Below are 27,773 nucleotides of genomic sequence, written 5' to 3'. Positions count from 1 at the left end.
ACTATTTCGAGGATAAGTAAGAACTATACTTGCAAATTATGTCTTCTTCAATTATTCACAAATTTAAAAAGCTCCAGAATGTCACATTTTTAGTTCAAACATCATTCAAGTGATAGGTTTAAGATGTTTGTTTTGCTACTTAACTTGTATATCTGAGCTATATAATTCTTTAAATTTTAAAACTCTGGCATTCCAACTAAGTTCCAAAAACACGTTATTTCTTCTTTAATCTGTAACCTTGTACACTTCTACATTTGCTTCCATTTATTTGAAACTCTAAGGAAGGAGACATAGCTTTTGGCAAAATATAAGCATCTGGTACAGCAGATAATAAATGTTTGTTAGGTGAATGTTTGTTTGGTAAGGGGGGAAGGCAACCAGAAATTTCTGCATAGTAAAAATATGAAAAGAAAACAAAAATCTCAAATATTTGTGGACTAATATGGTCTGAGAAGAACAACATCCTGAAGATTTCCAACTTTCTGCAAACTTCTCAGTATAGCATTAGAAAGGGTATTTATAGGAGGAAGTTTCATTGAGTACAATAAACAGGAAACTGACCCGTTACCCCAAAATTCAATCCTGCTTTTTAAATACATGTTTGCCTATGTGAAATTATACACAACATTTGCCAAGTCTCTTGGATAGCATTAGTCTGAAAAATTGTAAAGAACTTCTTGAATGAAAAGTTCAGAAGTAGTCAATTCCCCTCAAAGTTCAAAGTTCAAAAGTATGTCCAGAAAAGCAATCAACATACATAAAACTTCATATTAGTCATAAATGACCATAGGGAAATAAGGATCATTTAGAGATATACAAAAAGTTTCATAAACTTTAAAACATTAAATGTAACATATGGTTATGATAATTGTTATGAGATTTGATCTGACCATATTGAGGACTGAACTGTTTTCTGTATATTCTGGAAATAATTTTTGAGTGGCTACTATGTGCCAGACACTGTTCCAGGCATAGGCATAATTTTTTAAATGGCAATTTGGTCTCTATTTATGGTGAAAATAAAACTTATTAAATTTTATTATCTAAACAGTCTTATACCGCAAATAATCATGTTTGTAAGTTTATAATCTTCATGGTTAAAAAAATAAAAAGGTAAAAAAATTCACTCAATTAAAAAAATTATTTTTTTAAGTTTATTTATTTACTAAGTTTTCTACACCCAACATGGGGCTCGAACCCATGACCCCAAGATCAAGAGTCACATGCATTTCCGACTGAGCCTGCCAGGTGCCCCTAAAAAAATTAAGTTTTAAAACTAAATGGTGAATAGTGGCTATCTCTGTGATTACAAAAAAATTTATGTACTGTTTTTATTCATTTGTATTTTACACAATGAATTTATACTATCTATATAATGAAGAGATGCTTCTAATTAAAGGTAGGCTAAAAAAACTAGTTAAGAGGACTCACTGCTCATTAAACAACTAAAAACCATTTCTTAATATCTTCTGTGCAAGTTAAAACCATCCCTAGCTTTCCCTTATTTAGAGAGTGAACATGAAGCCATACTCTGAATTGAAGACTTTCTAAAGGCTCATTCCACAATGACCTTCTACCTGTAAGTTATATAAGTTATAAGATTTTGATAACTATTGTAGTTATTGTTTGTTTCAGTTCTATTTAGTCTATTCACTGATTTGCCTGTTGTTTTCAGTCATTAGTATTATGATGTTTAAATATTCTTTAATAACTAGAAGGACAAATCACTGTATTATTTTTAAAATTTTCTAAGCTAAACTTATTCGTCTAGTGAACTTAGAATTATTGTTAAAGAAGAGATTGAATTTATGTTTCTGGAAAATTACACTGTCTTGAGGCTGTATTTAACTGGAGAATATATTCAGGTAGACATGACAAGTCTGTAAATTATAGCTTCACATACCATAATAGATGAAAATAAGTCCCTTTAACATTAATGATGATTAGAATAGGAAGGGCTTCAATCATTTAAGAATTTAAATGACCAAAATCTGAGGTAAATGGTATGTATGTATCTATATGTATGTGTACATGTTTCTACATATTGGTTTATTTTTTTAGTTCCTTGCATACTATAATCAGTTCTTCTTTTCCTCCTTTCCCTTCTACAACAGATTCACAGACATTTGCTCCAAAATGTGATACACTTCTCTAAGCTGGTTGCTTCTTTAATCTTATATCTTTTATATTGAGGGATTATAGATGAGAGGTCATGTAAAATGTACCAAGAAGCAGAAAAGTTTTGATTAAGCAAATTGAGGGGAAAAAAAAAAAGCACTCATTAGTAGCCAAACTTGTGGCAGCCTACCATACCAGCAAACCCAAAGCAAACAGGTGTTTAATGCTCTCTGGGGCAAGGACATGCAGAAGTAATGGTTAAAGCTTTCATAGCAAAGGGGGGAAAAGGCCACACATTGGAGAGAAGGAAGGTTGTGAAGACGACTGTCAGAGTTTATGAGACATTCTTTAAACCTATCCAAAATATGATATTAACACTTTTATGTGAACCTTTATGAACTCTGAATCCATTCTCTCCTTTTATTAAATACACAAGCATGTGCCTGGGATTTATTCTATGGTAAAACAGGTAAAGAAAACATTATTTATCCTGGAAAAGGACTTTCCATTTCAAGTACGCTGAAGTTTGTGCAAAAAGCAGGGGAAATACATTGTTTATGTTAGAGGGGTGTACAGAAGGAAACTGGAGAGTAGTAGTCAAGACAGTAAGCCCTCTCCCAACTGTAAACCTCACTAGCCATCATCACAGATAACTCTTCTACTGTTTCTTATAGTAAATTTAACATCAGTTATTTATAACCCAGTTATCAAAGTTAGGTTAAGACACTAATTGTAACAGTTTTCTCTTGGTTTTAGAACATTATTCACCTGTAAGATTTCATACCACTTGTTTCATACAGGTTCTGAATCAAAAGTACCTTTTGGATAATGTCTGGCCTAAATTGACAAAGTTGGTCTTTATAATTTACACCTTGGGGTGGATAACACGTGATGTTCTTTATTAGACAGCCCACATCTTTTGCCTTAAGAGAAACACGGGTCTTATTGGATAGTGAATCACTAAAATTTACTGAGCAAAACCTCTTAAGAAAATATTTCAGTATACAGATCAACAGTGGCAACTATTAAATACATACAGCTTTCAATCTTTTTACAGCATCTTCACAGATGTGCATTCCTCTTGACTCATCAACTTCTACATGGCCAAGGTACTGCAGAAAGAAGAAAAAAGGGTTATTGCTATGCTTATTGAGTAGCTACTATACGGTAGGTATTAGTTGGAAGAGAACCGGATATTGAAATTTCTGCACTCAAGAAACTTCCACTGTATAAGAGTTAAGATGTTACTTTACTTATCCTCAGTGTCCTCATAGGAAAGAGTCAGAATAAATGTCTCAAAGAATTGTTATAGAGAAGTGAAAAAGTACATGGTAGGCACTAAATGTTACCTAAATTTATTGGATCTGAACATAATAGCCTGTGCTAGACACAGTTACTGTATCTCTGAACACAAAAATAATCCTAAAACAAACTGTATGTATACATATGTAAATATGTATACACACATATTGCAAAAGGCACAAATAAAAATAACAGTTATTCAAAGGCTGAAGAGATCAATCACATACTCCTTTTATCGGCAGCACAAAAGCAGGGCAGAGAACTAAAAAACAAATTTTAAGAAGGCAATACATTTAAGCTTTAAAAGATGTGTGGAATTTGAAGAGGCAAAAATTGAAAGGTTGGGAAACTAGGTACAGAGAATTTAACAAAAGTTATAGGTATGGAATAGCATAACTATATATCACCAAGTATTCCTGTTTGGCTAAGATATGAGGTATGTACAGCTGAGGAATTTGAATGCTGGAGTCAATGGAGAGTTAATAAAGCTTTAATTTATTTTATTTTTTTGCAACGTAGTAATGCAATTCAAATTGTACTTTAGTATGGGAATAGTCTTGGGTAAGATAAAGCAGAAGGGATGGTGAAAATATTACAAAAGTGCTCTCTTTTAAAAAGGAAATTTATGGTCTGGTTCTGGATACAATTGAATAGACCACTCTTCCCTGTCCTGCCCACTGAATGAAACCATTAAAACCTGAACAGAACGCATGGAGCACCTATTTCAAGTCTCTTTTGTAAAGAGTAGAAAAGATAAGTCTGAGAATACTAGGATCCAAGGTATTTCTGAACTGGAAGGGAGTTTACCTCCCACTCTCCTCCTCCATTTTCCCCTTTCCCGTTTTTGATACTTCCAACTTGAACTTAGCCAGAAATCCAAAAGTGTGTGCTGTGGCAAAGAAAGAACTCTGGGAAAAGCACTCTAGCTGTGGCTCAAGTATCAGATAAGGAAACGCCTTACCCTCAGAGAGAGTATAGGAAACTCCCTTCCTTTTATTTATCTCTTTTCATTGTCCTCTCACACCCCAGCTCCCCAAGATATCCTGTGCTAGTGGTAGCAATGGAAACCTGCAAGAGTCTGAGAGAGGGGAACTTTCCTCTCGGTATAGTGAAATCATGATTCCAGGAAGATGGGACCAAGGCCCTTTCTGCTTCTTTCCCCTCTCTGTATATCTCCCATCACTTGGCCCTGTATGGAGGTGAAATGGTGCGAACTCATGGTACAGTAGACTAACAAGAGCCCCGGGAAACACAGGCATGGAGTTTAAGTAACTTGTCCAAGGTCATTCAGCTAGTGAACACTCAAACCCAAGCAGCTTGACCCAGAACACTCTTATAATGCTTACATGGAATTTTTCATTTTTACTCAAATCTTTCCAACACTGAGTAAGTGCATAAAACCAATGAATTAAATCAATTTAGGAAAGTACTCAACTTCAGGTAACAAAATACTTGAGGCATCAATCATAAAGATCATAAACTAAGACCAAAAATGTCTAAAGAATTTTAACAGCTGTAATTTCGAATGATTATTATATAAACAGGACGAATGCTCACTTTTTAGTGAATCAAATAATGTACTATATATATAGTTCTAAGTTGAAAGAATATAATCTCTTTAGGGCACATCTGAATATTATGAAATCCAGTAAGATAAATATTCACATATTCTATTTTGGATTCTCATATATAATGAATCTGTCTACAAATTTTACACTTTCTATCTAGATCCACATTTAATTACATTTTTTGGTTTTACAGATGATAAACAGTGGTAAAGTAATGTTTTCTCAAACTCAACATCACTGACTCCATTATAGATATGAAGTATACATAAGAACCTAAAATTTTAGAGAATTTCTAAACTACTACGTGAAAAATAATAATGTTTATATCAATAAGGATGCTGACAGCAAATTTTCACCAGTGTACCTTTATCTGGCTCACTACAAGATAGCTTTAACACAGATTCCATATTAGTCATCTTTGCTTATCTTTTTTCTATTAAATCAGAAAATTTTTATTTTATTTATTTATTTAAGATTTCATTTATTTATCTGACAGAGAGAGACACAGCGAGAGAGGGAACACAAGCAGGGGGAGCAGAAGAGGGAGAAGCAGGCCTCCCGCGTAGCAGGGAGCCTGATGCGGGGCTTGATCCCAGAACCCCAGGATCATGGCCTGAGCCAAGGCAGATGCTTAATGACTGAGCCACCCAGGCGTCCCAGAAAAATTTTAATTCTGGGTGCCTGGGTGGCTCAGTTGGTTAAGCGACTGCCTTCGGCTCAGGTCATGACCCTGGAGTCCCAGGATGAGTCCTGCATTGGGCTCCCTGCTCAGCAGGGAGTCTGCTTCTCCCTCTGACCCTCCCCCCTCTCATACTCTCTCTCTCTCTCTCTCTCATAAATAAGTAGATCTAAAAAAATTTTTTAACTCAAAAGTAAAGGCTATCAGAAATGTCGTTTGGTAGTTCTGTCAACTAGTTCTAGATTTTCAGATTAATTTCACACTCAGAAATAACAGAGTACTCCTTCACTGAAGGCTGCTTTTCATCATTCAGTCAGATGCTACAGTGATAGGTATATTACACTCAAATTCTGGAAAGCTCTATTTTTCAGCTTAGAAGATAATGATGAATGGATGTTTAAATACCTCTTTGGATGAATTAAGCTCTAAAAAGGACTTCTTTATGTTTTGTTGATATTTGACCTTTTTCAAAGACCAAAAATGTATTTTTAATTTCTTGGTCCAATAAGTAAGGAAAATAAAGCAGTAATAGTAAGACCTGCATTACTGTTCTGACATTTTAAGAAATTCTGACATCTCATTCTTAGCACCTTGTCATATATACTGTTAAGTTCTTTTAGTCTGTGGTTTTTTCACTCTATCCTTAATCACTGACTTGAAATGTCATGTATATATTATTAAAAATTACATTGGGAGCAAGATGGCGGAGGAGTAGACCTGGATTTCGTCTGTCTCAGGAATTCAGCTGAATAGGGATCAAACCATTCTGAACACCTACGAACTCAACAGGAGATCGAAGAGGAGAGTAGCAACAACTCTCTGAACAGAGAAGCAACCACTTGCTGGACGTGCAGAGAAGTGAATCCGAGGCGATATTCGGGAGGATAGACAGCGGGGGAGGGGGCCTCCGGCAGCCGCTTCTGGCAAGTGATAGAGCCTCGGAACACAAAATCGGAACTTTTAGAAGTCGGCTCCGCGGAGGGACGTCGCTCCAGTAGCTAAGCGGGGGGGTGGAACCCTCGCAGGACAGTGTGGTCTCAGGACCCTCGGGGTCACAGAAAGACCGGGGGTGCCTGAGTGCGGCAGAGCTCCCATGGATCGGATCGGGGAAGCCGGCTGCAGAGACGGAGCCGAGGCGCGGGCTCTCAGCTCGTGGTTGCCATAGACTGTGATCCGCAGCCCAGTCGGGCCACTGCTCCTCCAGCAGGGACCCAACAAGCGGCAGAGCCGGGGAGACTCCCCTTTCTCCCCCGGGGAGGAGCGGCGCGGGAGCGCACCGCAGGGATCTGCTGGGTTTGGAGACTCCACATGGGGTCGGGTGCCACAGATAGCAACGCTGGGTCACAGGCCGGGTGAGCACGGAGTGCGGCCGGAGACCGGGGACACGGGAGTGACTGGCTGCTTTTCTCTGGGGGCGCACTGAGGAGCGGGGCCCCGAGTTCTTGCCTCCTCTGGGGCGGAGATCGGGAGGCCGCCATTTTCACTGTCGTCCTCCAAAGCCGCACAGAAAGCTTGCAGGGAACAAAAGCTCCTGAGAGCAAACCCGAGCAGCTTGCTTAGCCCGGACCGACAAGGGCCGGGCAATTCCGCCTCCAGCAAAGACATTTGGGAACCACGGCAACAGGGCCCTCCCCCAGAAGATCAGCATGAACAGCCAGCAAGCCAAGACCAAGTTTACGGATCAAGGAGAACGGGAGAACTTCAGCGCTAGGGGAATACTGCACATAGAATTCATGGCTTTTTTTTACCATGATTCATTAGTTTTTCAAAGTTAATTTTTTTAACTGTTTTTTTTTTTAATTTCTCTTTTTCCCTTTATCAACCAACATCTTATCAATCCCCTTTTTTAAAAAAAAATTTTTTATTTTTCATTTTTAGAGTCATATTTTATCCCTTCATAGTAGTTACCCTTATTTTTGGCATATATATGTAAGTTGTTCTCTCTTTAAAATTTTGAGATACAGTTTCTTCTAACAAATCAAAATATACCCTAAATCACTAGTGTATGGCTTTGTTCTAGTCTCCTGCCTGATCACATTCTGTCCTTTTTTTTAAATCTTCTTTCTTTTTTCAAACAACTTCTTATCATATCAATTCCTTTTATAAAATCTTTTGTAATTTTCATCTTTACAGTCATCTTCCATCCCTTCATTGTATCAACCCTTATTTTGTACATATATAAGTCTTTCTTCCTTTAAAATTTTAGGAGGCACTTTTTTCTAACAGACCAAAATACGCCCAAAATCTAGTGTGTGGCACTGATCTATGCACCAGCCTGATCATATTTGATCATATTCGGGTTTTTTTTGTATTGTTCTGTTTTTGTTTTTAATCTTTTTCTTTTTGTTTTTTTTTTTTCTTTCTTTCTTTTCTCTTTCTTTTTTCTTTCTTTCCCTTTCTTTTCCCCTGGTTTCAGGTCTTTTCTGATTTGTATAGAGTATATTTGCTGGGGACGTTGTTAACCTGTTAGCATTTTGTTCTCTCATTCATCTATTCTCCTCTGGACAAAATGACAAGACGAAAAAAATCACCTCAGCAAAAAGAACAAGAGGTAGTACCGTCAGCCAGGGACCTACTCAATACGGACATTAGTACGATGTCGGACCTAGAGTTCAGAATCATGACTTTAAAGATACTAGCTGGGCTTGAAAAAAGCGTGGAAGTTATTAGAGAAACCCTTTCTGGAGAAATAAAAGAACTAAAATCTAACCAAGTCGAAATCAAAAAGGCTATTAATGAGGTGCAATCAAAAATGGGGGCACTAACTGCTAGGATAAATGAGGCAGAAGAGAGAATCAGCGATATAGAAGACCAAATGATGGAAAATAAAGAGGCTGAGAAAAAGAAAGAGAAACAACTACAGGATCACAAGGGCAGAATTCGAGAGATAAGCGATACGATAAGATGAAACATTAGAATAACTGAGATCCCAGAAGAAGAAGAAAGAGAGAGAGGGGCAGAAGGTATATTGGAGCAAATAATAGCAGAGAACTTCCCTAATGTGAGGAAGGAAACAGGCATCAAAATCTAGGAGGCACAGAGAACCCCTCTCAAAATCAATAAAAATAGGTCAACACCCCGACATCTAATAGTAAAACTTACGAGTCTCAGAGACAAAGAGAAAATCCTGAAAGCAACTCGGGAGAAGAGATATGTAACCTACAATGGTAGAAATATTAGATTGGCAACAGACCTATCCACAGAGACCTGGCAGGCCAGAAAGGACTGGCATGAGATCCTCAGAACACTAAACGAGAAAAATATGCAGCCAAGAATACTATAACCAGCTAGGCTCTCATTGAAAATTGAAGGAGAGATAAAAAGCTTCCAAGACAAACAAAAACTAAAGGAATTTGCAAACACGAAGCCAGCTCTCCAAGAAATATTGAAAGGGGTCCTCTAAGCAAAGAGAGAGACTAAAAGCAGCACAGATCAGAAAGGAACAGAGACAATATACAGTTAACAGTCACCTTACAGGCAATACAATGGCACTAAATTCATACCTTTCAATAGTTAGCCTGAATGTAAATGGGCTAAATGCCCCAATCAAAAGACACAGGCTATCAGATTGGATTAAAAAACAAGACCCATCAATATGCTGTCTGCAAGAGACTCATTTTAGACCCAAAGACACCCCCAGATTGAAAGTGAGGGGGTGGAAAACCATTTACCATGCTAATGGACACGAAAAGAAAGCTGGGGTGACAATCCTTATATCAGACAAATCAGATTTTAAATCAAAGACTGTAATAAGAGATGAGGAAGGACACTATATCCTACTTAAAGGGTCTATCCAACAAGAAGATCTAACAATTGTAAATATCTATGCCCCGAACATGGGAGTAGCCAATTATATAAGGCAATTAATAACAAAAGCAAAGAAACACATTGACAGCAATACAATAATAGTGGAGGACTTTAACACCCCCCTGACTGAAATGGACAGATCATCTAAGCAAAAGATCAACAAGGAAATAAAGACTTTAAATGACACACTGGACGAAATGGACTTCACAGACATATTCAGAACATTCCATCCCAAAGCAACGGAATACACATTCTTCTCTAGTGCCCATGGAACATTCTCCAGAATTGATCACACCCTAGGTCACAAATCAGGTCTCAACCAGTACCAAAAGATTGGGATTATTCCCTGCATATTTTCAGACCACAATGCTTTGAAACTAGAATTCAATCACAAGAGGAAAGTCGGAAAGAATTCAAATACATGGAGGCTAAAGAGCATCCTACTAAGGAATGAATGGGTCAACCAGGAAATTAAAGAAGAATTAAAAAAATTCATGGAAACCAATGAAAATGAAAACACAACTGTTCAAAATCTTTGGGATACAGCAAAGGCAGTCCTGAGAGGAAAGTATATAGCAATACAAGCCTTTCTCAAGAAACAAGAAAGGTCTCAAATACACAACCTAACCCTACACCTAAAGGAGCTGGAGAAAGAACAGCAAATAAAGCCTAAACCCAGCAGGAGAAGAGAAATAATAAAGATCAGAGCAGAAATCAATGAAATAGAAACCAAAAGAACAGTAGAACAGATCAACGAAACTAGGAGCTGGTTCTTTGAAAGAATTAACAAGATTGATAAACCCCTGGCCAGACTTATCAAAAAGAAAAGAGAAATGACCCAAATCAACAAAATCATGAATGAAAGAGGAGAGATCAAAACCAACACCAAAGAAATACAAACAATTATAAGAACATGTTATGAGCAACTCTATGCCAGCAAATTAGATAACCTGGAAGAAATGGGTGCATTCCTACAGATATATCAACTACCAAAATTGAACCAGGAAGAAATAGAAAACCTGAACAGACCTATAACCACTAAGGAAATTGAAGCAGTCATCAAAAACCTCCCAACAAACAAAAGCCCAGGGCCAGATGGCTTCCCAGGGGAATTCTATCAGACATTTAAAGAAGAATTAATACCTATTCTCCTGAAACTGTTCCAAAAAATAGAAATGGAAGGAAAACTTCCAAACTCATTTTATGAGGCCATTACCTTGATCCCAAAACCAGACAAAGACCCCATCAAAAAGGAGAACTACAGACCAATATCCTTGATGAACATGGATGCAAAAATTCTCACCAAAATACTAGCCAGTAGGGTCCAACAGTACATTAAAAGGATTATTCACCATGACCAAGCGGGATTTATCCCTGGGCTGCAAGGCTGGTTCAACATCCGCAAATCAATCAACGTGATACAATACATTAACAAAAGAAAGAACAAGAATCATATGATCCTCTCAATAGATGCAGAAAAAGCATTTGAAAAAGTACAGCATCCTTTCTTGATCAAAACTCTTCAGAGTATAGGGATAGAGGGTACATACCTCAATATCATAAAAGCCATCTATGAAAAACCTACAGCCAGTATCATTCTCAATGGAAAAAAGCTGAGAGCTTTTCCCCTAAGGTCAGGAACACGGCAGGGATGTCCACTATCACCACTGTTATTCAACATAGTATTAGAAGTCCTAGCCACAGCAATCAGACAACAAAAAGAAATCAAAGGCATCCAAATTGGCAAAGAGGAAGTCAAACTCTCACTCTTTGCAGATATGATACTGTATGTGGAAAACCCAAAAGACTCCACCCCAAAACTGCTAGAACTCATACAGGAATTCAGTAAAGTAGCAGGATATAAAATCAATGCACAGAAATCAGTGGCATTCCTATACACCAACAAGACAAGAGAGAGAAATTAAGGAGTTGATCCCATTTACAACTGCACCCAAAACCATAAGATACCTAGGAATAAATTTAACCAAAGAGGCAAAGGATCTGTACTCAGAAAACTATAAAATACTCATGAAAGAAATTGAAGAAGACACAAAGAAATGGAAAAACGTTCCATGCTCATGGATTGGAAGAACAAACATTGTGAAGATGTCAATGCTACCTAGAGCAATCTACACATTCAATGCAATCCCCATCAAAATACCATCCACTTTTTTCAAAGAAATGGAACAAAGAATCCTAAAATTTGTATGGAACCAGAAGAGACCCCGAATAGCCAGAAGAATATTGAAAAAGAAAAGTAAAGCTGGCGGCATCACAATTCCGGACTTCCAGCTCTATTACAAAGCTGTCATCATCAAGACAGTATGGTACTGGCACAAAAACAGACACATAGATCAATGGAACAGAATAGAGAGCCCAGAAATGGGCCCTCAACTCTATGGTCAACTCATCTGTGACAAAGCGGGAAAGAATGTCCAATGGAAAAAAGACAGTCTCTTCAACAAATGGTGTTGGGAAAATTGGACAGCCACATGCAGAAGAATGAAACTGGACCATTTCCTTACACCACACACAAAAATAGACTCCAAATGGTTGAAAGACCTAAACGTGAGACAGGAGTCCATCAAAATCCTAAAGGAGAACACAGGTAGCAACCTCTTCAACCTCAGCCGCAGCAACTTCTTCCTAGAAACATTGCCAAAGGCAAGGGGAGCAAGGGCAAAAATGAACTATTGGGATTTCATCAAGATAAAAAGCTTTTGCACAGCAAAAGAAACAGTCCACAAAACCAAAAGACAACCGACAGAATGGGAGAAAATATCTGCAAATGACATATCAGATAAAGGGCTAGTATCCAAAATCTATAAAGAACTTATCAAACTCAACACCCAAAGAACAAATAATCCAATCAAGAAATGGGCAGAAGACATGAACAGACATTTTTCCAAAGAAGACATCCAAATGGCCAACAGACACACGAAAAAGTGCTCAACATCACTCGGCATCAGGGAAATCCAAATCAAAACCTCAATGAGATATCACCTCACACCAGTCAGAATGGCTAAAATTAACAAGTCAGGAAACGACAGATGTTGGCGGGGATGTGGAAAAAGGGGAACCCTTCTACACTGTTGGTGGGAATGCAAGCTGGTGCAGCCACTCTGGAAAACAGTATGGAGGTTCCTCAAACAGTTGAAAATAGAGCTACCATATGATCCAGCAATTGCACTACTGGGTATTTACCACAAAGATACAAATGTAGGGATCCGAAGGGGTACATGCACCCCAATGTTTATAGCAGCAATGTCCACAATAGCCAAACTGTGGAAAGAGCCAAGATGTCCATCGACAGATGAATGGATAAAGAAGATGTGGTATATATACACAATGGAATATTATGCAGCCATCAAAAGGAATGAGATCTTGCCATTTGCAACGATGTGGATGGAACTGGAGGGTGTTATGCTGAGTGAAATAAGTCAATCAGAGAAAGACATGTATCATATGACCTCACTGATATGAGGAATTCTTAATCTCAGGAAACAAACTGAGTGTTGCTGAGTGGTGGGGGGTGGGAGGGATGGGGTGGCTGGGTGATAGACATTGGGGAGGGTATGTGCTACGGTGAGCGCTGTGAATTGTGCAAGACTGTTGAATCACAGATCTGTACTTCTGAAACAAATAACACAAGATATGTTAAGAAAAAAGAAAAAGAAGAAGATAGCAGGAGGGGAAGAATGAAGGGGAGTAAGTCAGAGGGGGAGACAAACCATGAGAGACGATGGACTCTGAAAAACAAACGGAGGGTTCTAGGGGGGAGGAGGGTGGGGGGATGGGTTAGCCTGGTGATGGGTATTAAGGAAGGCACGTTCTGCGTGGAGCACTGGGTGTTATGCACAAACAATGAATCATGGAACACTACATCAAGAACTAATGATGTAATGTATGGTGATTAACCTAACAATAAAAAAATTTTAAAAAATTACATTATCCTGGACATTCTATTTTGTTCTACTGTTATTCCTATTTTGACACTATAACATGCTAATTTTTGATTATTATAGTTTAAGAATGTTTTAATAAGTTTTGGCATGATCACTTTCACTAATTTTTCTTCTACAGAACTTTCCTGGTTATTTCCTACCTTTAATCTTTGGTATTAACTTTGGAATAATTTTGTTCAATTCCTGTCCAAAAAACCCTTGGTGTTTTGTTTTTGTTTTTAAGATTTTATTTATTTATTTGCGAGAGGGAGAGAGAGGAAGTGAGCACGCAGAAGTGGGGTGGAGGCACAGAGGGAGAGGGAGAAGCAGACTCCCCACTGAGCAGGGAGCCTGACTCAGGGCTCAATCCCAGGTCCCTGGGATCACGACCTGAGCCAAAGACAGACACTTAACCAAATGAGCCACTCAGGTGCCCCAAACCCTTGGTGTTTTAATTAAGATTGCCTTAAGTTCACTAGTTGAGAAAAATTGGCATTATGAAACTGAGCTATTCCATCTAACAATATTTATTAAAGTCTTTTATATCTCTGAAGTTTTACGGTAGCCTTCGAATACACTCCTGTACATTTCTTTCTAGATTATTAAGTGTATTCCATAGCACTGCACCATTTAACATTCCCATCAAAATGTATGAGCGTTTCAACTTCCCCACATGCTCAACAGAACTTTATTTTTTTTCTCTTTTTAAATTACACCATCCTCCTAACAGGTGTAAAGTAGTTATCTTGTGATTTTGATTTGCATGCTCCTAATGACTAATGATATTGAGCATCTATCTTTTCACATGCTAACTGGCCATTTGTATATCTTCGTTGGAGAAATGTCAATTCACATCCTTGCTCATTTTTTTCATCTGACCTATTTATGTTTATTTTATTTTTTAAGTTATTTAAATTCCAGTTAGTAGTGTAATATTAGTTTCAGGTGTACAATATAGTGATGCAACACTTCTATACATCGCCCAGTGCTCGTCACAAGAAATACATTCTTTAACCCTCTTCACCCATTTAGCACATCCCCCCACCCACCTCCCCTCTGATAACCATCAGTTTGTTCTGTATAGTTAAGAGTTTGTTTCTTAGTTTGCCTCTTTTTTCCCTTTGCTTGTTTCTTAGATTCCACATTTAAGTGAAATCGTATGGCATTTGCCTTTCCTTACTTATTTAACTTAGATTATATGCTCTAGATCCATGTTATTGCAAATGGCAAGATTTCATTATTTTTTATGGCTGTGTAATATTCCACGTGTGTGTGTGTGTGTGTGTGTGTGTGTGTGTGTGTGAAAGATGTGGGGTGTGTGTGTGTGTGTGTGTGTGTGTGTGTGTGTATATACACAGTTTTTTTTTTAAAAGATTTTATTTATTTGAGAGAGAGAGAATGAGAGCTAGAGAGCACAAGAGGGAAGAGGGTCAGAGGGAGAAGCAGACTCCCCACTGAGCAGGGAGCCCGATGCGGGACTCGATCCCGGGACTCCAGGATCATGACCCGAGCCAAAGGCCGTTGCTTAACCAACTGAGCCACCCAGGCGCCCTATACCACATCTTCTTTATCCATTCATCTATCAATGGAAACTTGTGTTGCTTCCATAATTTGAATATTGTAGATAATACTGCTATATAAACATCAGGGTGCATGTATCCCTCTGAATTAGTATTTTCGTATTCTTTCGGTAAATACCTAGTAGCGCAATCGCTAGATCACAGGGCAATGCTATTTTTAACTCTCTGAGGAACCTCCATACTGTTGTCCAGAGTGGCTGTGCCAGTTTACATTCCCACCAACCCTGCAAGAGGGTTCCCCTTTCTCCACATCCTTGCCAACACCTGTCGTTCCTTGTGTTGTTGATTTTAGCCATTCTGACAGGCATGAGGTAATACCTCATTGCAGTTTGGATTTGATTTGCATTTCCCTGATGAAAAGTGATGCTGATCATCTTTTCATGTGTCTGTTGGCCATCTGTATGTCTTCTTTGGAAAAAATGTCCAATCATGTCTTCTGCCCATTTTTTAATTAGATAATTTGTTTTTTGGGTGTTGAGTTTTTTAAGTTCTTTTTAGATTTTGAATACTAACCCTTTATCAGATATGTCATTTGCAAACATCTTCTCCCATTACATAGGTTGCCTTTTAGTTTTGTTGACTATTTCCTTTGTTGTGCAGAAGCTTTTTATTTTGATGTAGTCCCAATAGTTTATTTTTGTTTTTGTTTCCCTTGCCTCAGGAGACCTACCTAGAAAGAATGTGCTATGGCCAATCTCAAAGAAGTTACCACCTGTGTTCTCTTCTAGGATTTTTATGGTTTCAGGTCTCACATTTAGGTCTTTAATTCATTTTGAATTTATTTTTGTATATGATGTAAGAAAGTGGTCTAGTTTCATTCTTTTGCACGTTGCTGTCCAGTTTTCTCAACACCATTTGTTGAGATTTTTTTTAAAAAGATTATTTTAGAGAAAGAGAAGGCAGGGAGAGGGGCAGAGGGAGAGGAAGAGAGAAACTTAAGCAGACTTTCCACTGAGTTCAGAGTCCAACACCAGGCTTGATTCCATAACCCTGAGATCAAGACCTGAGCCAAAACCAAGAATTGGATGCTTAACCGACTGCACCACTGAGATGCCCCTGAATTATTCACTTTATAATGGTTAATATTATGTGATGTGGATTACATCTAAATTTTTAAAAAAATTTTAGGGCGCCTGGGTGGCTCAGTTGGTTAAGCGTCTGCCTTCAGCTCAGGTCATGATCCCAGAGTCCTGGGATTCTTCTCCCTCTGCCTCTGCCCCCCCGCCCCGGTCTATCTCTCATGAATAAATAAATAAAATCTTAAAAAAAATTTTTAAGTGAATAATTCAGTGGCACTTGGTACATTTAAAATTTTGTGCAGTCACCACCTTTATCTAGTTCCTGAACATTTTCTTCACACCAAAAGAAAAACCTGTGCCCATTAAGCATTTGCTACCCATAGCTGCATTTGCCCAAAGTGTAGCTTAACAATCAATAACCTGCATTCTGTCTTTATGGATTTACCTATTCTGAATATTTCACAGAAATGAAATCATACAACATGTGACCTTTTGTGTCCGGCATATTTCACTTAGCATATTATTTTCAAGGTTCACCACACTGTAGTATGTACCATAGTTTGTATGTCCATTCTTCCACTGAGGGATATTTGGGCTGTTTCTACCTTTTGGCAACTATGAATAGTGGTGCTATAAACACAAATGTACATATATTTGAGTTTTCAATTCTTCAGGGCATATAACTAGCAGAACTGGTTGAGTCATATGATAATTCTATGTTTAGCTTTTTGAGGAGCCACTAAACTGTTTTCCACAGAAACTGAACCATTCTACATTCCCACTGGTAATGCATAAGGGTTCTAGATCCCCTGCATCCTTACCAATATTTACTTTCCATTTTTTTGTTTGTTTGTTTTAACAAACAAACAAACCCATCCAAAGTGGGTGTGATGTGGTACTTCATTGTGGTTTTGAAAGGTGTTTCCCTAATGACTAATGATGTTGAAAATCTTTTCATGTATTTGTTGGTCATCTGTACATCTTCTTTGGAGAAATTTCTATTCCAGTCCTTTGCCCATTTTTAAATCAGGTGTGTGTGTGTGTGTATAAAACATACATATATAGAGGCGCCTGGGTAGCTCAGTCGTTAAGCCTCTGCCTTCGGCTCAGGTCATGATACCAGGGTTCTGGGATTGAGCCCCGCATCGGGCGCCCTGCTCGGTGGGAAGCCTACTTCTCCCTCTCCCACTCCCCCTGCTTGTGTTTCCTCTCTCGCTGTGTCTCTCTCTGTCAAAAAACAAAAAGAAAACAAAACAAAACAAAAAAAAAAACATACATATATAAAAATCTATTTCCTGGATACTAGACTCTTATCAGACATGTGATTTCAAAATATTTTCTCCCATTCTGTAGTTGTCTTTCTACTTCCTTGGTAACTTCTTTGGTGCACAAAAATTTCACATTTTAATTAGATCCAGTTTACCTATTTTTTCTTTTGTTGCTCATGGTTTTGGTGTCATATCTAAGAATCTATTGCCAGATCCAAGGTCATGATAATTTACCCCTATGTTTTCTTCTAAGAATTTTATGGTTCTTATTCTTATATTCTTATGTTAACTTTTAAGTTAATTTTCTGTATACAGTGTAAAGTAGGGGTTTGGCTTCCTTTTTTTTTCCTATGTGGAAATCAAGTTGTTCCATCACCATTTGGTGAAGAGACTATTCTTTACCCATTGAATGGTCTTGGCACCCTTGTCAAAAATCAGTTGGCCACAGATTCACTTCTGTACTTCACAGGTTCACTTCTGTACTCTCAATTCTATTACATTGTTCTACACATCTATCCTTATGCCAGTACTACACTATTTCGATTACTATAGATTTGTACTAAGTTCTGAAATCAAGAAGTATAAGTCCTTCAACTTTGCTTTCATTGCAGCAACAAAGTCCTTTTCTTCTCAGGTCCATCAATGTGATGAACTATATCAAATTTCCTAATACTAAATCATTTATGGAATCCTGAGTTAAACCCTATTTCAGTCTTTTTTTTTTTTTAAGATTTATTTATTTTGAGAGAGTGAGAATGAGAGAGAGAGAGTACATGAGAGGGGGGAGGGTTAGAGGGAGAAGCAGGGTCCTCGCCGAGCAGGGAACCTGATGCGGGACTCGATCCTGGGACTCCAGGATCATGACCTGAGCCGAAGGCAGTCGCTTAACCAACTGAGCCACCCAGGCACCCCCTATTTCGGTCTTTAGTATACTTTTAGATTCCATTTGTTCTATTTTTCTGCCTACTTTTTTCATCTATATTCATAAGTGCAATTGGTCTATGGTTTTCTTTTTGTTTTGTCTATCTCTATTATAGGAGGATTCTGTTAATTCCATAAAAAAATCTGGAAACCATTCTTTCCTTCCCCCTCCCCACCCACATATGCTCTTGTATAGTTAAACAGCATAAGAATTATACCTTAAAAAAAAAATTATTCTTTGAGGTTTTTAAAGAGCCAACCTGTGAAACCATCCATAATCTGTCTTTTGGGGGAAACAGTGTTGGGGTTTTAAAAACTCTCTCCAGGTACCTGGGTAGTGCAGTTGGTTAAGTGTCCAATTCTTGGTTTTGGCTCAGGTCATGATCTCAGGGTCCGGGGATCAAGCCCTGTGTCAGCCTCCATGCTCTGTGTGGAGTCTGCTTGACATTCTCTCCCTCTCCCTCTGCCCCTCACACTTGTGCTGTCTCTCTCAAATAAACAAATAAATAATAACAATAATAAAATGAGAAAGTAGGGTCTTATGGTCTCTGGGTTACCTATAGTTGCTGAGATATGAATATAGGTTTCAAAGTGTTTGCAAGGGATTTTATTCTATCATTTTGATCAATTCAACTGGTCACTTATGGGTATTTATGCCAGCAAAAAAAAAAAAAAAAAAAGTTGGGGAGACTTAATGGAAGGAAAAGAACAAAAGTATCTCCTGTACAGACTGACCTCTTAGCTGCATCATCTATTTTGGAAATCAGTGTTGTGCTTTCCTAGACGATGAGAAAAACATGCCCACTGAAATAAACATTATTAAAGAGGTCTCTTTTCTTCTCTGAGACACTATCTCACTGACGAATTGCAGCTGATTTATGCTTTAATGGCTAAAATATTTGACACTAGGACTTCTTTTGTCTGTCTGCCTTTTCCAAACTCCCTCTGAGTAAGGGACTTTTATTCACAAAAATGCACTTTAGAAAAACTAGCGTGTGGAATTTCATTCTTGGATGAATTAAGTCATTTTTCATTTTCTTGAAAAAATTATTTAAAAAGTAGATTACCCCCTTGTTTTTGGGAATGTAGGCCATGAGAAGAAATGCACAGCTCTGATGTGAGAGAACAGACAGTCAACAGTTCCCAACATTAGCAAAAAATGACATCATAATCAACCTTTAAGAAGGTGTAAGGCATATTATCAGATATACATAACCTCTATTATATTGCAAATATAGGATGCAGAAGTGTAGAACATGATATCAAAACTTGTTTGGGGGTCTTTAATCAAAGAGGAGTAGTTAAGTCAAATTATAATGGATTACTTTTATGTATAAATTTGGAGTACAATTATATTTGAACAAGTCATCTGACCTAAGTATATGTATTAAATCTAATCACAGAAGTTTAAAGCTGGAAAGAACTTAAAGAGATTCAAAACCCTCACCTTTCAAATGTGGCACTAGGTGTCAAAAAAGTTAAGTGATTTGCACAAAGTCATATAACTAGTAAATTAACAGAGCCAGGAATAGACCCTTGATCTTTTCACTTCTAGATCTTTCTTCTTTCAACTATCTTCTTTTCACTATCTCATATTACTTCTGCAACTCTCCTTTTTAAGTAATGGTTTATAGTTTACTGGTCTTACATATTAACAATGTTATTCTTCTTTAAAAAAAAAAGGTTGATCAAATAGGAATAGTCATCTATTTTGGTAACGTTGCTTATGGCTCAATAGTTCTATCATAAATGAAATTACCCCGACTTTCTAGTTAAAACTATACCACTGCTAACCAAGCAGTAGATATGGGGGATTTTGCTTTATAGAAATATTACAGCTGTTAAGTAAAGAAAGGATGACAGAATTAAAGTATCACCATTTTGGAACCCTTAATGAATTAATAATCCCAGGCAATGATCATGAATGGCTATAGTCATCACAAATAGATAATCAGCTACTGGGTGTCTTCTGATGATAGTACACACCACCAATAAGGTATTCCTGGGGGCGGGAGGGAATCAAAGCTAAATCTGATCAAGTCTCTAAAAACCAATTCATAAGAATTACAGGAAACAGAGAAACATGTTAAAAAGAATGAATTTTTGGCATTTTCAATTTGCTGAAGAGTGAAGAATTAGAATTCCAGATCAACCAGAGGAATAGGTTCCAGTGAACACCAAAGTATCTCAGTTTAAACACAAGAAAAGAATGCCCTCAAAGCAGAAGTAAAGCAGAAGTAGACAGAGCCTTGCTAAAACTGTAATCCAGCCTCGGTTCTGTTAACACAAAATCTAACAAAGACAATATGAGAAGGGAAAATTACAGTCCATTCTGACTCAAAAGCATAGTTGTGAAATTTCTGAACAAAATATTAGCAGAGAATCCAGAAATATACTCAATAAACTCAACTTGATCAGTATCTATAATTATCATCATCTTTCACAATAGCCACTTAATTTCCACCCATCAGTATCTATAATGATCAAGTTGAGTTTATTCCAGGAATGTAAGGTTAGCTGACTATTCAAAAACTCAAGTAAGTATAATTTACCACCTAACAGAATTAAAGATAAAAATTATATAATCATCTCAAAATTTAGTTTCCATTCATAATTTTAATAATTTTTAACCAAGAACAGAAGGGAACTTGTTTAATCTGATAAACTGTGGTAAGATTGAGAATGAGGCAAGAATTCTTATCACCAATTCTACCCAAAGTTATAAACATCAGTCTCTGGCCAATGCAATGAAGGGACATACATACATCATACATACAAGTATAAGGATTAGAATATAAGAAATACAACAATAATTATTCATAGATTATATAATTGTATTAGTAGAAAACCCAAAAGAATATACAAATAAATTACTAGAATAAGTTTAGCAAGGATACTAGATATAATTTCAACATATAAAAGTCAATTGTATCATTTTGCAATATATACAAATACCATTATGTTGTACACCTGAAACTAATATAATGTCATATGTCAATTATACCTCAATTTTTAAAAAGTCAATTGTACTTCTATAGCAGCAATATGCAGAAAATGAAATTTTAAAAAAGTTACCGTTTATAACAGAATCAAAATTAAATGCTGGATATTATCCAGCAATTATGACTTCATTCATGAATCTACTCTTCTACCAACAGTCTTTCCCAAAACAATATATGGCAAGTCTACCCTTCCAATTGCTCAGATCAAAAACCTTGGCCTATCCTGGACTTCTCTTTTTCTTGATTGACATTTGACATTCACAAATTTAATCCATCAATAAATATTATCAGCTCTATCTACAAAATACATCTAGAATCTGACCCCTTCTTACCACTTCTACTACCATCACCCTGATGGAAGCCATCATCACGTTTCACAACAGCCACTTAACTGATCTCTCTGCTTCCACCCTTGGTCTTCTCTACAGTTGATTCTCAGTACAAGAATCAGAGTAATCCTTTAAAAATATAATTTATATAAAGTCATTCCTCTGCTCAAAATTCTCCAGTGGCTTCCCATTTTACTCTAAATAAAAGCCAAAGTCCTTAAAAGAGTCTATAAGGCCCTATACCTCAAAGGGTATAGGTTTCTCAAAGGGGAGCATTTAAGAATTATATGGAGGCATTTTTGATAACAATGACTTGGAAAATTACTCCTAGGTAGTATGCACAGATGATATCCTGGTTCCTGTATGACATCTGAATGTGCTACTGGACACTTAGGATGGATAAAAAACTTGTCATATTTAGATTAGACTCTAACTCCATTTTACACATATACACACACAATTAGGGTTAGGGTTAAATTAATAGTTCACTTAATATGTTAGGGGTGGGAGGCAGAAAAAGGGAGGTAGGTAATTCTTTTACATCTTACAATATTTCTTCTACACGAATTAGTCTTTTTATATTTTTAGTTTTGGGGGGACTCAGTTTTGGTCATTTATATAATGTAAGAGTATTACCAATTTTATCCATGTTTTCAAGTTTATTTGCATAGAATCTTAATTTTTAAAATTTCACTGGTATCTGTATTTTCCCACTTGACTTTTTATTCTGTGCATTCGTGCTTTTTTTCTTGATAAAGTACATTTAGCAACTTCTCATTTGGCATTAACACTGTGCACCAAAATCTTCTGAAATTACAGATTATACTTGTTATATGGTAGGTAAACCGCTGGATTAGGACCTAGCCTATTAGAAATACTGAAATAGTAAGAGCTCTACTTTCGGTACCATGGTTATTTGGTTATATGCAAAATAAGAAAAGCCTGTGTGATATTGTGATTTACAAGAAATACAGATTTGGTCATTCAGATGACCACAATGTATTTCTCATATATATCTGGTCTTTGTCCACAGTTCCTGACTCACAGCTCCCCAAATCCTTGGAATTTCCTGAATACTGAAAGTGATAAAGGTGTCTTTTGTTATGTAAAGGAGGCAACTTTCAGAAAGCATCTAAGACTGGCAGCTGGTTGCCTGGAGGACCAACCACGTGATTAAAGGGTTGGAGCTGCCAGGCCCACCTCCCAACCTCTGGAGAGGGAAGAGGGACTGGAGACTGAATCAGTCAATGACTTAGTCAATTATGACTATGTAATGATACCTCCATAAGACCGTTTTTGGCCTTTTTTTTCTTAAAGATTTTATTTATTTATTTATTTATTTGAGAGAGAGAGAGAGAGAAACAGTATGAGAGGGGAGAGGGTCAGAGGGAAAAGCAGGATCGCTGCTGAGCTAGGAGCCCGATGTGGAACTCGATCCCAGGACTCCGGGATCATGACCTGAGCCAAAGGCAGTCACTTAACCAAATGAGCCACCAGGTGCCCTTGGCCTTTCTTTTTGAAGAGCCTCCCTACTTGGGTAATCAGAACACTTCTATATGCCACCAAGCCAGGCCCCAAGCTCCACGAGGACAGAAGCAACTTTGTTCAGGACTCCACCCTATGTATCTCTTTATCTCACTGTTGATTCATACCCTTTATCATGTCTTTTCATGAACTGTTAAATGTAAGGGTTCCCCTGAGTTCTGTGAGCCAGCTCTAGCAAATTAATTAAACCTAAGCAGGTATCGATGGATCTCCAATCTGTAACTGCTTGTTCAGAAATACAGGTAACAAACAGCCTGGGGCTTGTGACTGGTATCTGAAGTATGGGGTGGGAGGTGAGGGGAAGGTCTTATAGGCCTGAACCCTAAAACTGAGGAATCTGATGCTATCTCCAGGTAAGACAATGTCACAATTAGGTTGAATTCTCACTCTGCCGGTGTCCAAGAATTGCTTGGTGTTACTGTGCTAATGGCCAACAACCCTCCCCCCCCGCCCCCCCGCCCGACCCAATCTGTTATTAAAATACTATCTCTTGTAACTTCTAGCACAATGGCAATCCTTATCTTTTAAAAAGAACTGGGCCCCAGAAACAACCTGGCAGATCACTTAATCAGCAATGTTAGTTCAGGAGGTAAACACACGCAATTCTAGCATACATATGCTCAAATCTCCATTGGGTCTATCCTATTTGTACATACTAGCACACTTCCTGATTTAGGATTATAACCGTAAACCAACAGGATAAGAAAGTCCTTCCATCTCACTTAACAGTGAGTTAAATTAGATCAATTTATAAACAATACTAATAAGCATGAATTCTGTATCCAGTCCCTTAAGGCTCTATCCTTCCAAGTTTAAAGATATTAAGAAATCCACAATCTATCCAATAGAAGGTCCATTTTAGCATTCTATATACATTCCACATAATCAGAGAATTAAGATTTTAATTACAAATCAAAGGATCGATGAGCTGGCTTAAAGATTCCACCAATTTAACAACCCAAGAAATTTTTTTTTTTAAGATTTTATTTATTTGTCAGAGAGAGAGAAGAAGAGTGCACAAGCAGGGGGAGTGGCTGGCAGAGGGAGAAGCAGGCTCCCCACAGAGCAAGGAGCCCAATACGGGACTCAATTTCAGGACCCTGGGATCATGACCTGAACCTAAGGCAGACACTTAACTGACTGAGCCACCTAGGCATCCCAACAACCAAAATTAATACTAGCATTTTAAAATGTAATGTTAGTAAGCAATTACAAGCTGTCTTAGTACATTGCTTTAATTGATGAAGCATACTGTTTTAATCAGAAGGTCTCACAATTTTTGATCACAGGACCCATTACACGGAAGACTCCAAAGCATTTTTGTTTGTGTCAGTTATATCTACTGATAATTTTACTATATCAGAAATTAAAACTAAGAATCTTACTTTGAAAAATTGAATTCATTGAAAAATGATAATAAAACCCATTACATGTTAACAAAAATGACATTTAAAAAAATTTTTTAAGTTTATTTAAGTAATCTCTACACCCAACGTGGGGCTCAAAACTTCCACCCTGAGATCAAGATCTTCCTCCAACTGAGCCAGCGAGGCACCCCCATTTTTTAACTTTTAAAAGTTTTTACTATTTTTTAAAATTTTAGTTCCACTGTAAACTACAGTGTTATCTTCTTGGTTATTTCTGGGCCTATTTCTCTTTGATTTTTCTCCTTATTATAAGTTGAATTTTTCTGCTGCTTTGCATGACTGGTAATTTTGAACTGGATGCCAGACATTGGAAATTTAACCATCTTGGATGCTGATACTATTATAGTCCTATATATATTCATGACCTTTGTTCTGGGATGCATTTAGGCATTTTGATCATTCTGAGCCTTGATTTTAAGCTTTGGTAGGTGGAGTCAGAGCAGATTTTAGTACAGGGCAAGTTTTTATCCACAACTTAAGAAATACCTTTCTAAGCACTTTCCACAATGTCCCATGAATTAGTGATGTAGGCAGGCCAGGTCCAAAGACCCAGAGGGGATCCCAGAGGATGAGCCAAGAGGGTCCTTAAATCAGAGACAAGCCAGCAGAAGGTGAAAGCAGAGTTTATCGAAGATAACAGAGAGAGAGAGAATCTGGTAGACTTGGAAAGGAAAAGAGCATGAATCTCCCATGTCTCCCACATGACATTTTTATTGAAAAATAAATTATATTTTCCAAAATGAAACAATTTTGTGAGAAGAGTGGCACTGTTTCACATTTCTGCAAATCTCTCTAATATCTGGCTTAAAAGAAAACTGGATTCTCAAATTTGCATCTACATTCAATCTGTCAGAACATGTTGTTTGAAATATATAAAGAAACTACGGCTAGGGCACTTGTGTGGCTCAGTCTGTTAAGCGTCTGCCTTCAGCTCACGTCATGATCCCAGAATCCTGGGATGGAGCCCCAAGTCAGGCTCCCTGCTCAGCAGGGAGTCTCTTTCTCCCTCTCCCTCTCCCCGTCCCCCCAACTTGTGCACATCTGTTCTCTCTCTCTCTCGTGCTCTCTCAAATAAATAAAATCTTTAAAAAAAAAAAAAAAGAAACTGGCTTCACACAGATATATAGTTGGAAGAGAAAGTATGTCAGGATCCCACAAAAGGTCTTGGGGACCTCACTTTGAGAACCACTACATTAATTTTTACAGGTAACATCTGACTTCTAACATTAAAATTCCTCCCCTATTAAAAAGATTATCTTGTTATTCTAGCAGAATTGCAAGACAAGCTTTGAAACCTCCTCTAATTACTACTGTAATACTAAATTATTATACTTAAATAGGCACCAGTATACTTAAACATACATGGCAGATATCAAACGAGTTGTCGTTTCACTTGATTACTGTCTAGTAATCGCATTTCTATTCCCAGTAATTGCGTATTCTAGATCTCCCATTCTATGAAGTAGCTACTCCACCGTCTTTAAAACCTAACTCCACAACTTCTCTCCTCACTCTTCTATAGATGTCTTCACTTCCTATTTCCTTGAGAAAATATGTCTTTAAAATAAAACTCCGTCAGTCTTAAGCCACCAACACCATACATTTAAGTGCATTTATACTGTTTTCCACCTTTGCTACTGTTAAAATAGAAGCAGTATCCTTCCTCCATCTAAAACTAAGCCACTCTCTACATGCTTCTTTATAAAGTCCCTCTAGTTATGTTCAAGTCTCTCCTACATTAAACACAAGACTCAACATAAAATTAAACTACCAGTGATTTATAGACTTTAAATGAGTAAATTTTATGGTATGTAAACTACATCTAATAAAATTGTTAAAACAGTTTTAAAACAACACACACACACAGTTTCTCAACCTCACACTCCCTTTTTTATTCTGCCTTTCTGTTCTCCTTTGAAAACAAACTCTTTCATTAAAAAAAAAAGATTTAACCACCTTGTTGAGATATAATTGACATATAATGAACTATATACAAAGTTACAATTTGCTGAGTTTTTGTATATACCTGAGAAACCATCATCACAATCAATATAATAAATAGCCATCAACACCAAAAGTTTCCTTGTACTCTTTGTAATACTTCCCTTTCACCCCTTCCCATCCTCACACAATCTTGTCTGACAAACTTCTTGAATTAGTAATCTCTAGATTTGTCATCTTCTTCCTTATTTTGCATCCATTCACTCCTCAAGCTAGATTCCATCCTCATGATTCCCCATAAGTGCTATCACCAAAATCACCAAGACTTTCAAATTTTTAATCTAATGTAGTTTCATTTCTTCCTTGATCTCTTTATAGCATTTGACCACTTTCTCCTTCCTCGAAACCTTGCCTTCTGAGATCATACTCTTCAGGTTTCCTTTTCTACCTCTCATTCTTACTCTCCTTTGAAGATACCCATTCACTACCTGTCCCTTCTATGTTTGTCCTAGACCCTCCCCTTCCCTTACTTCCTCTAGGCAATCTCACTTACTCATGACTTCAATGGTAAGTTATATATAGTCAACCCTCATTATTCAAGGATTCCATATTTGCAAACTACCTACTAGAATTTATTTGTAATATCAAAATCAAAATTCATGGTGCTTGTGGTGAGTGGGAATCTGCATGTACACGTCTCATAGGCACCTCAAAAGGAATTCATCCTCTCTACTCTCAAACATGTTCTTCCTCAGTGAGCATGCCCACCACCCTACTAGTTGTCTATATGGGGAACTTTTTACATCAACTCATTAGGTTCAGAGTTCAGTGGTCCCTAAGGCAACAACAGATAAGACATTATTTGCTCAGCTATATTTGACTGAGGAAATTTATCTATTTTTAGGGTACTGAAAATAATTTCAGGTTCTGATTCCCTTATCCAACCATGTGTCACTTGTATATGCATGCAGGGTGGGAAGGGAAGGCAGATAAGGCGTGTGGAGCCACAGCCTAGCAGAGAGGATGAATGTCTTGTAGAAAGGATTTCAAGAGGCCATCTGGAGAAGAACATACAAAAAACACCCTAAATAAGCTCCCCTGCCTGCATAACATGTAAATCTTAAATCTTACATGTTTATCTCTAAAGTACATCCCCATCAACTGTTTCTTATGACATATGACAGTAGCACTGAATGATACTAAATCTTATTTATCTCACACAAAATACTTAAAAGCTGGTGCACCTGGGTGGCTCAGTCAGTTAAGTGTTTGCCTTCAGCTCAGGTCATGATCCCAGGGTCCTAGAATTGAGGCCCATATTGG

The 27,773-nt window shown here is 37.4% G+C and overlaps 1 protein-coding gene across 14 annotated transcripts in view; it reads right to left on the bottom strand.

Moving 5' to 3' along the window:
• The window catches only part of NUMB (NUMB endocytic adaptor protein), a 173,491-nt gene that overhangs the window by 39,444 nt on the left and 106,274 nt on the right, over positions 1 to 27,773 (bottom strand). For all 14 annotated transcript variants that reach the window (XM_088024524.1, XM_088024529.1, XM_088024528.1 and 11 more), the window contains one exon: positions 3,156 to 3,230. In XM_088024524.1, the coding sequence (XP_087880650.1) occupies positions 3,156 to 3,230 (75 nt within the window). The remainder of the gene's footprint in view (positions 1 to 3,155; positions 3,231 to 27,773) is intronic.

Source organism: Eumetopias jubatus, unplaced genomic scaffold (assembly GCF_037043125.1).
Source record: "Eumetopias jubatus isolate StellerSeaLion01/CBP00866 unplaced genomic scaffold, mEumJub1_p1.0 scaffold_7, whole genome shotgun sequence".
Classification (NCBI taxonomy): domain Eukaryota; kingdom Metazoa; phylum Chordata; class Mammalia; order Carnivora; family Otariidae; genus Eumetopias; species Eumetopias jubatus.
The sequence above is the reverse complement of the archived record's forward strand: the minus strand, read 5'-3'. Positions and strand labels throughout refer to the sequence as shown.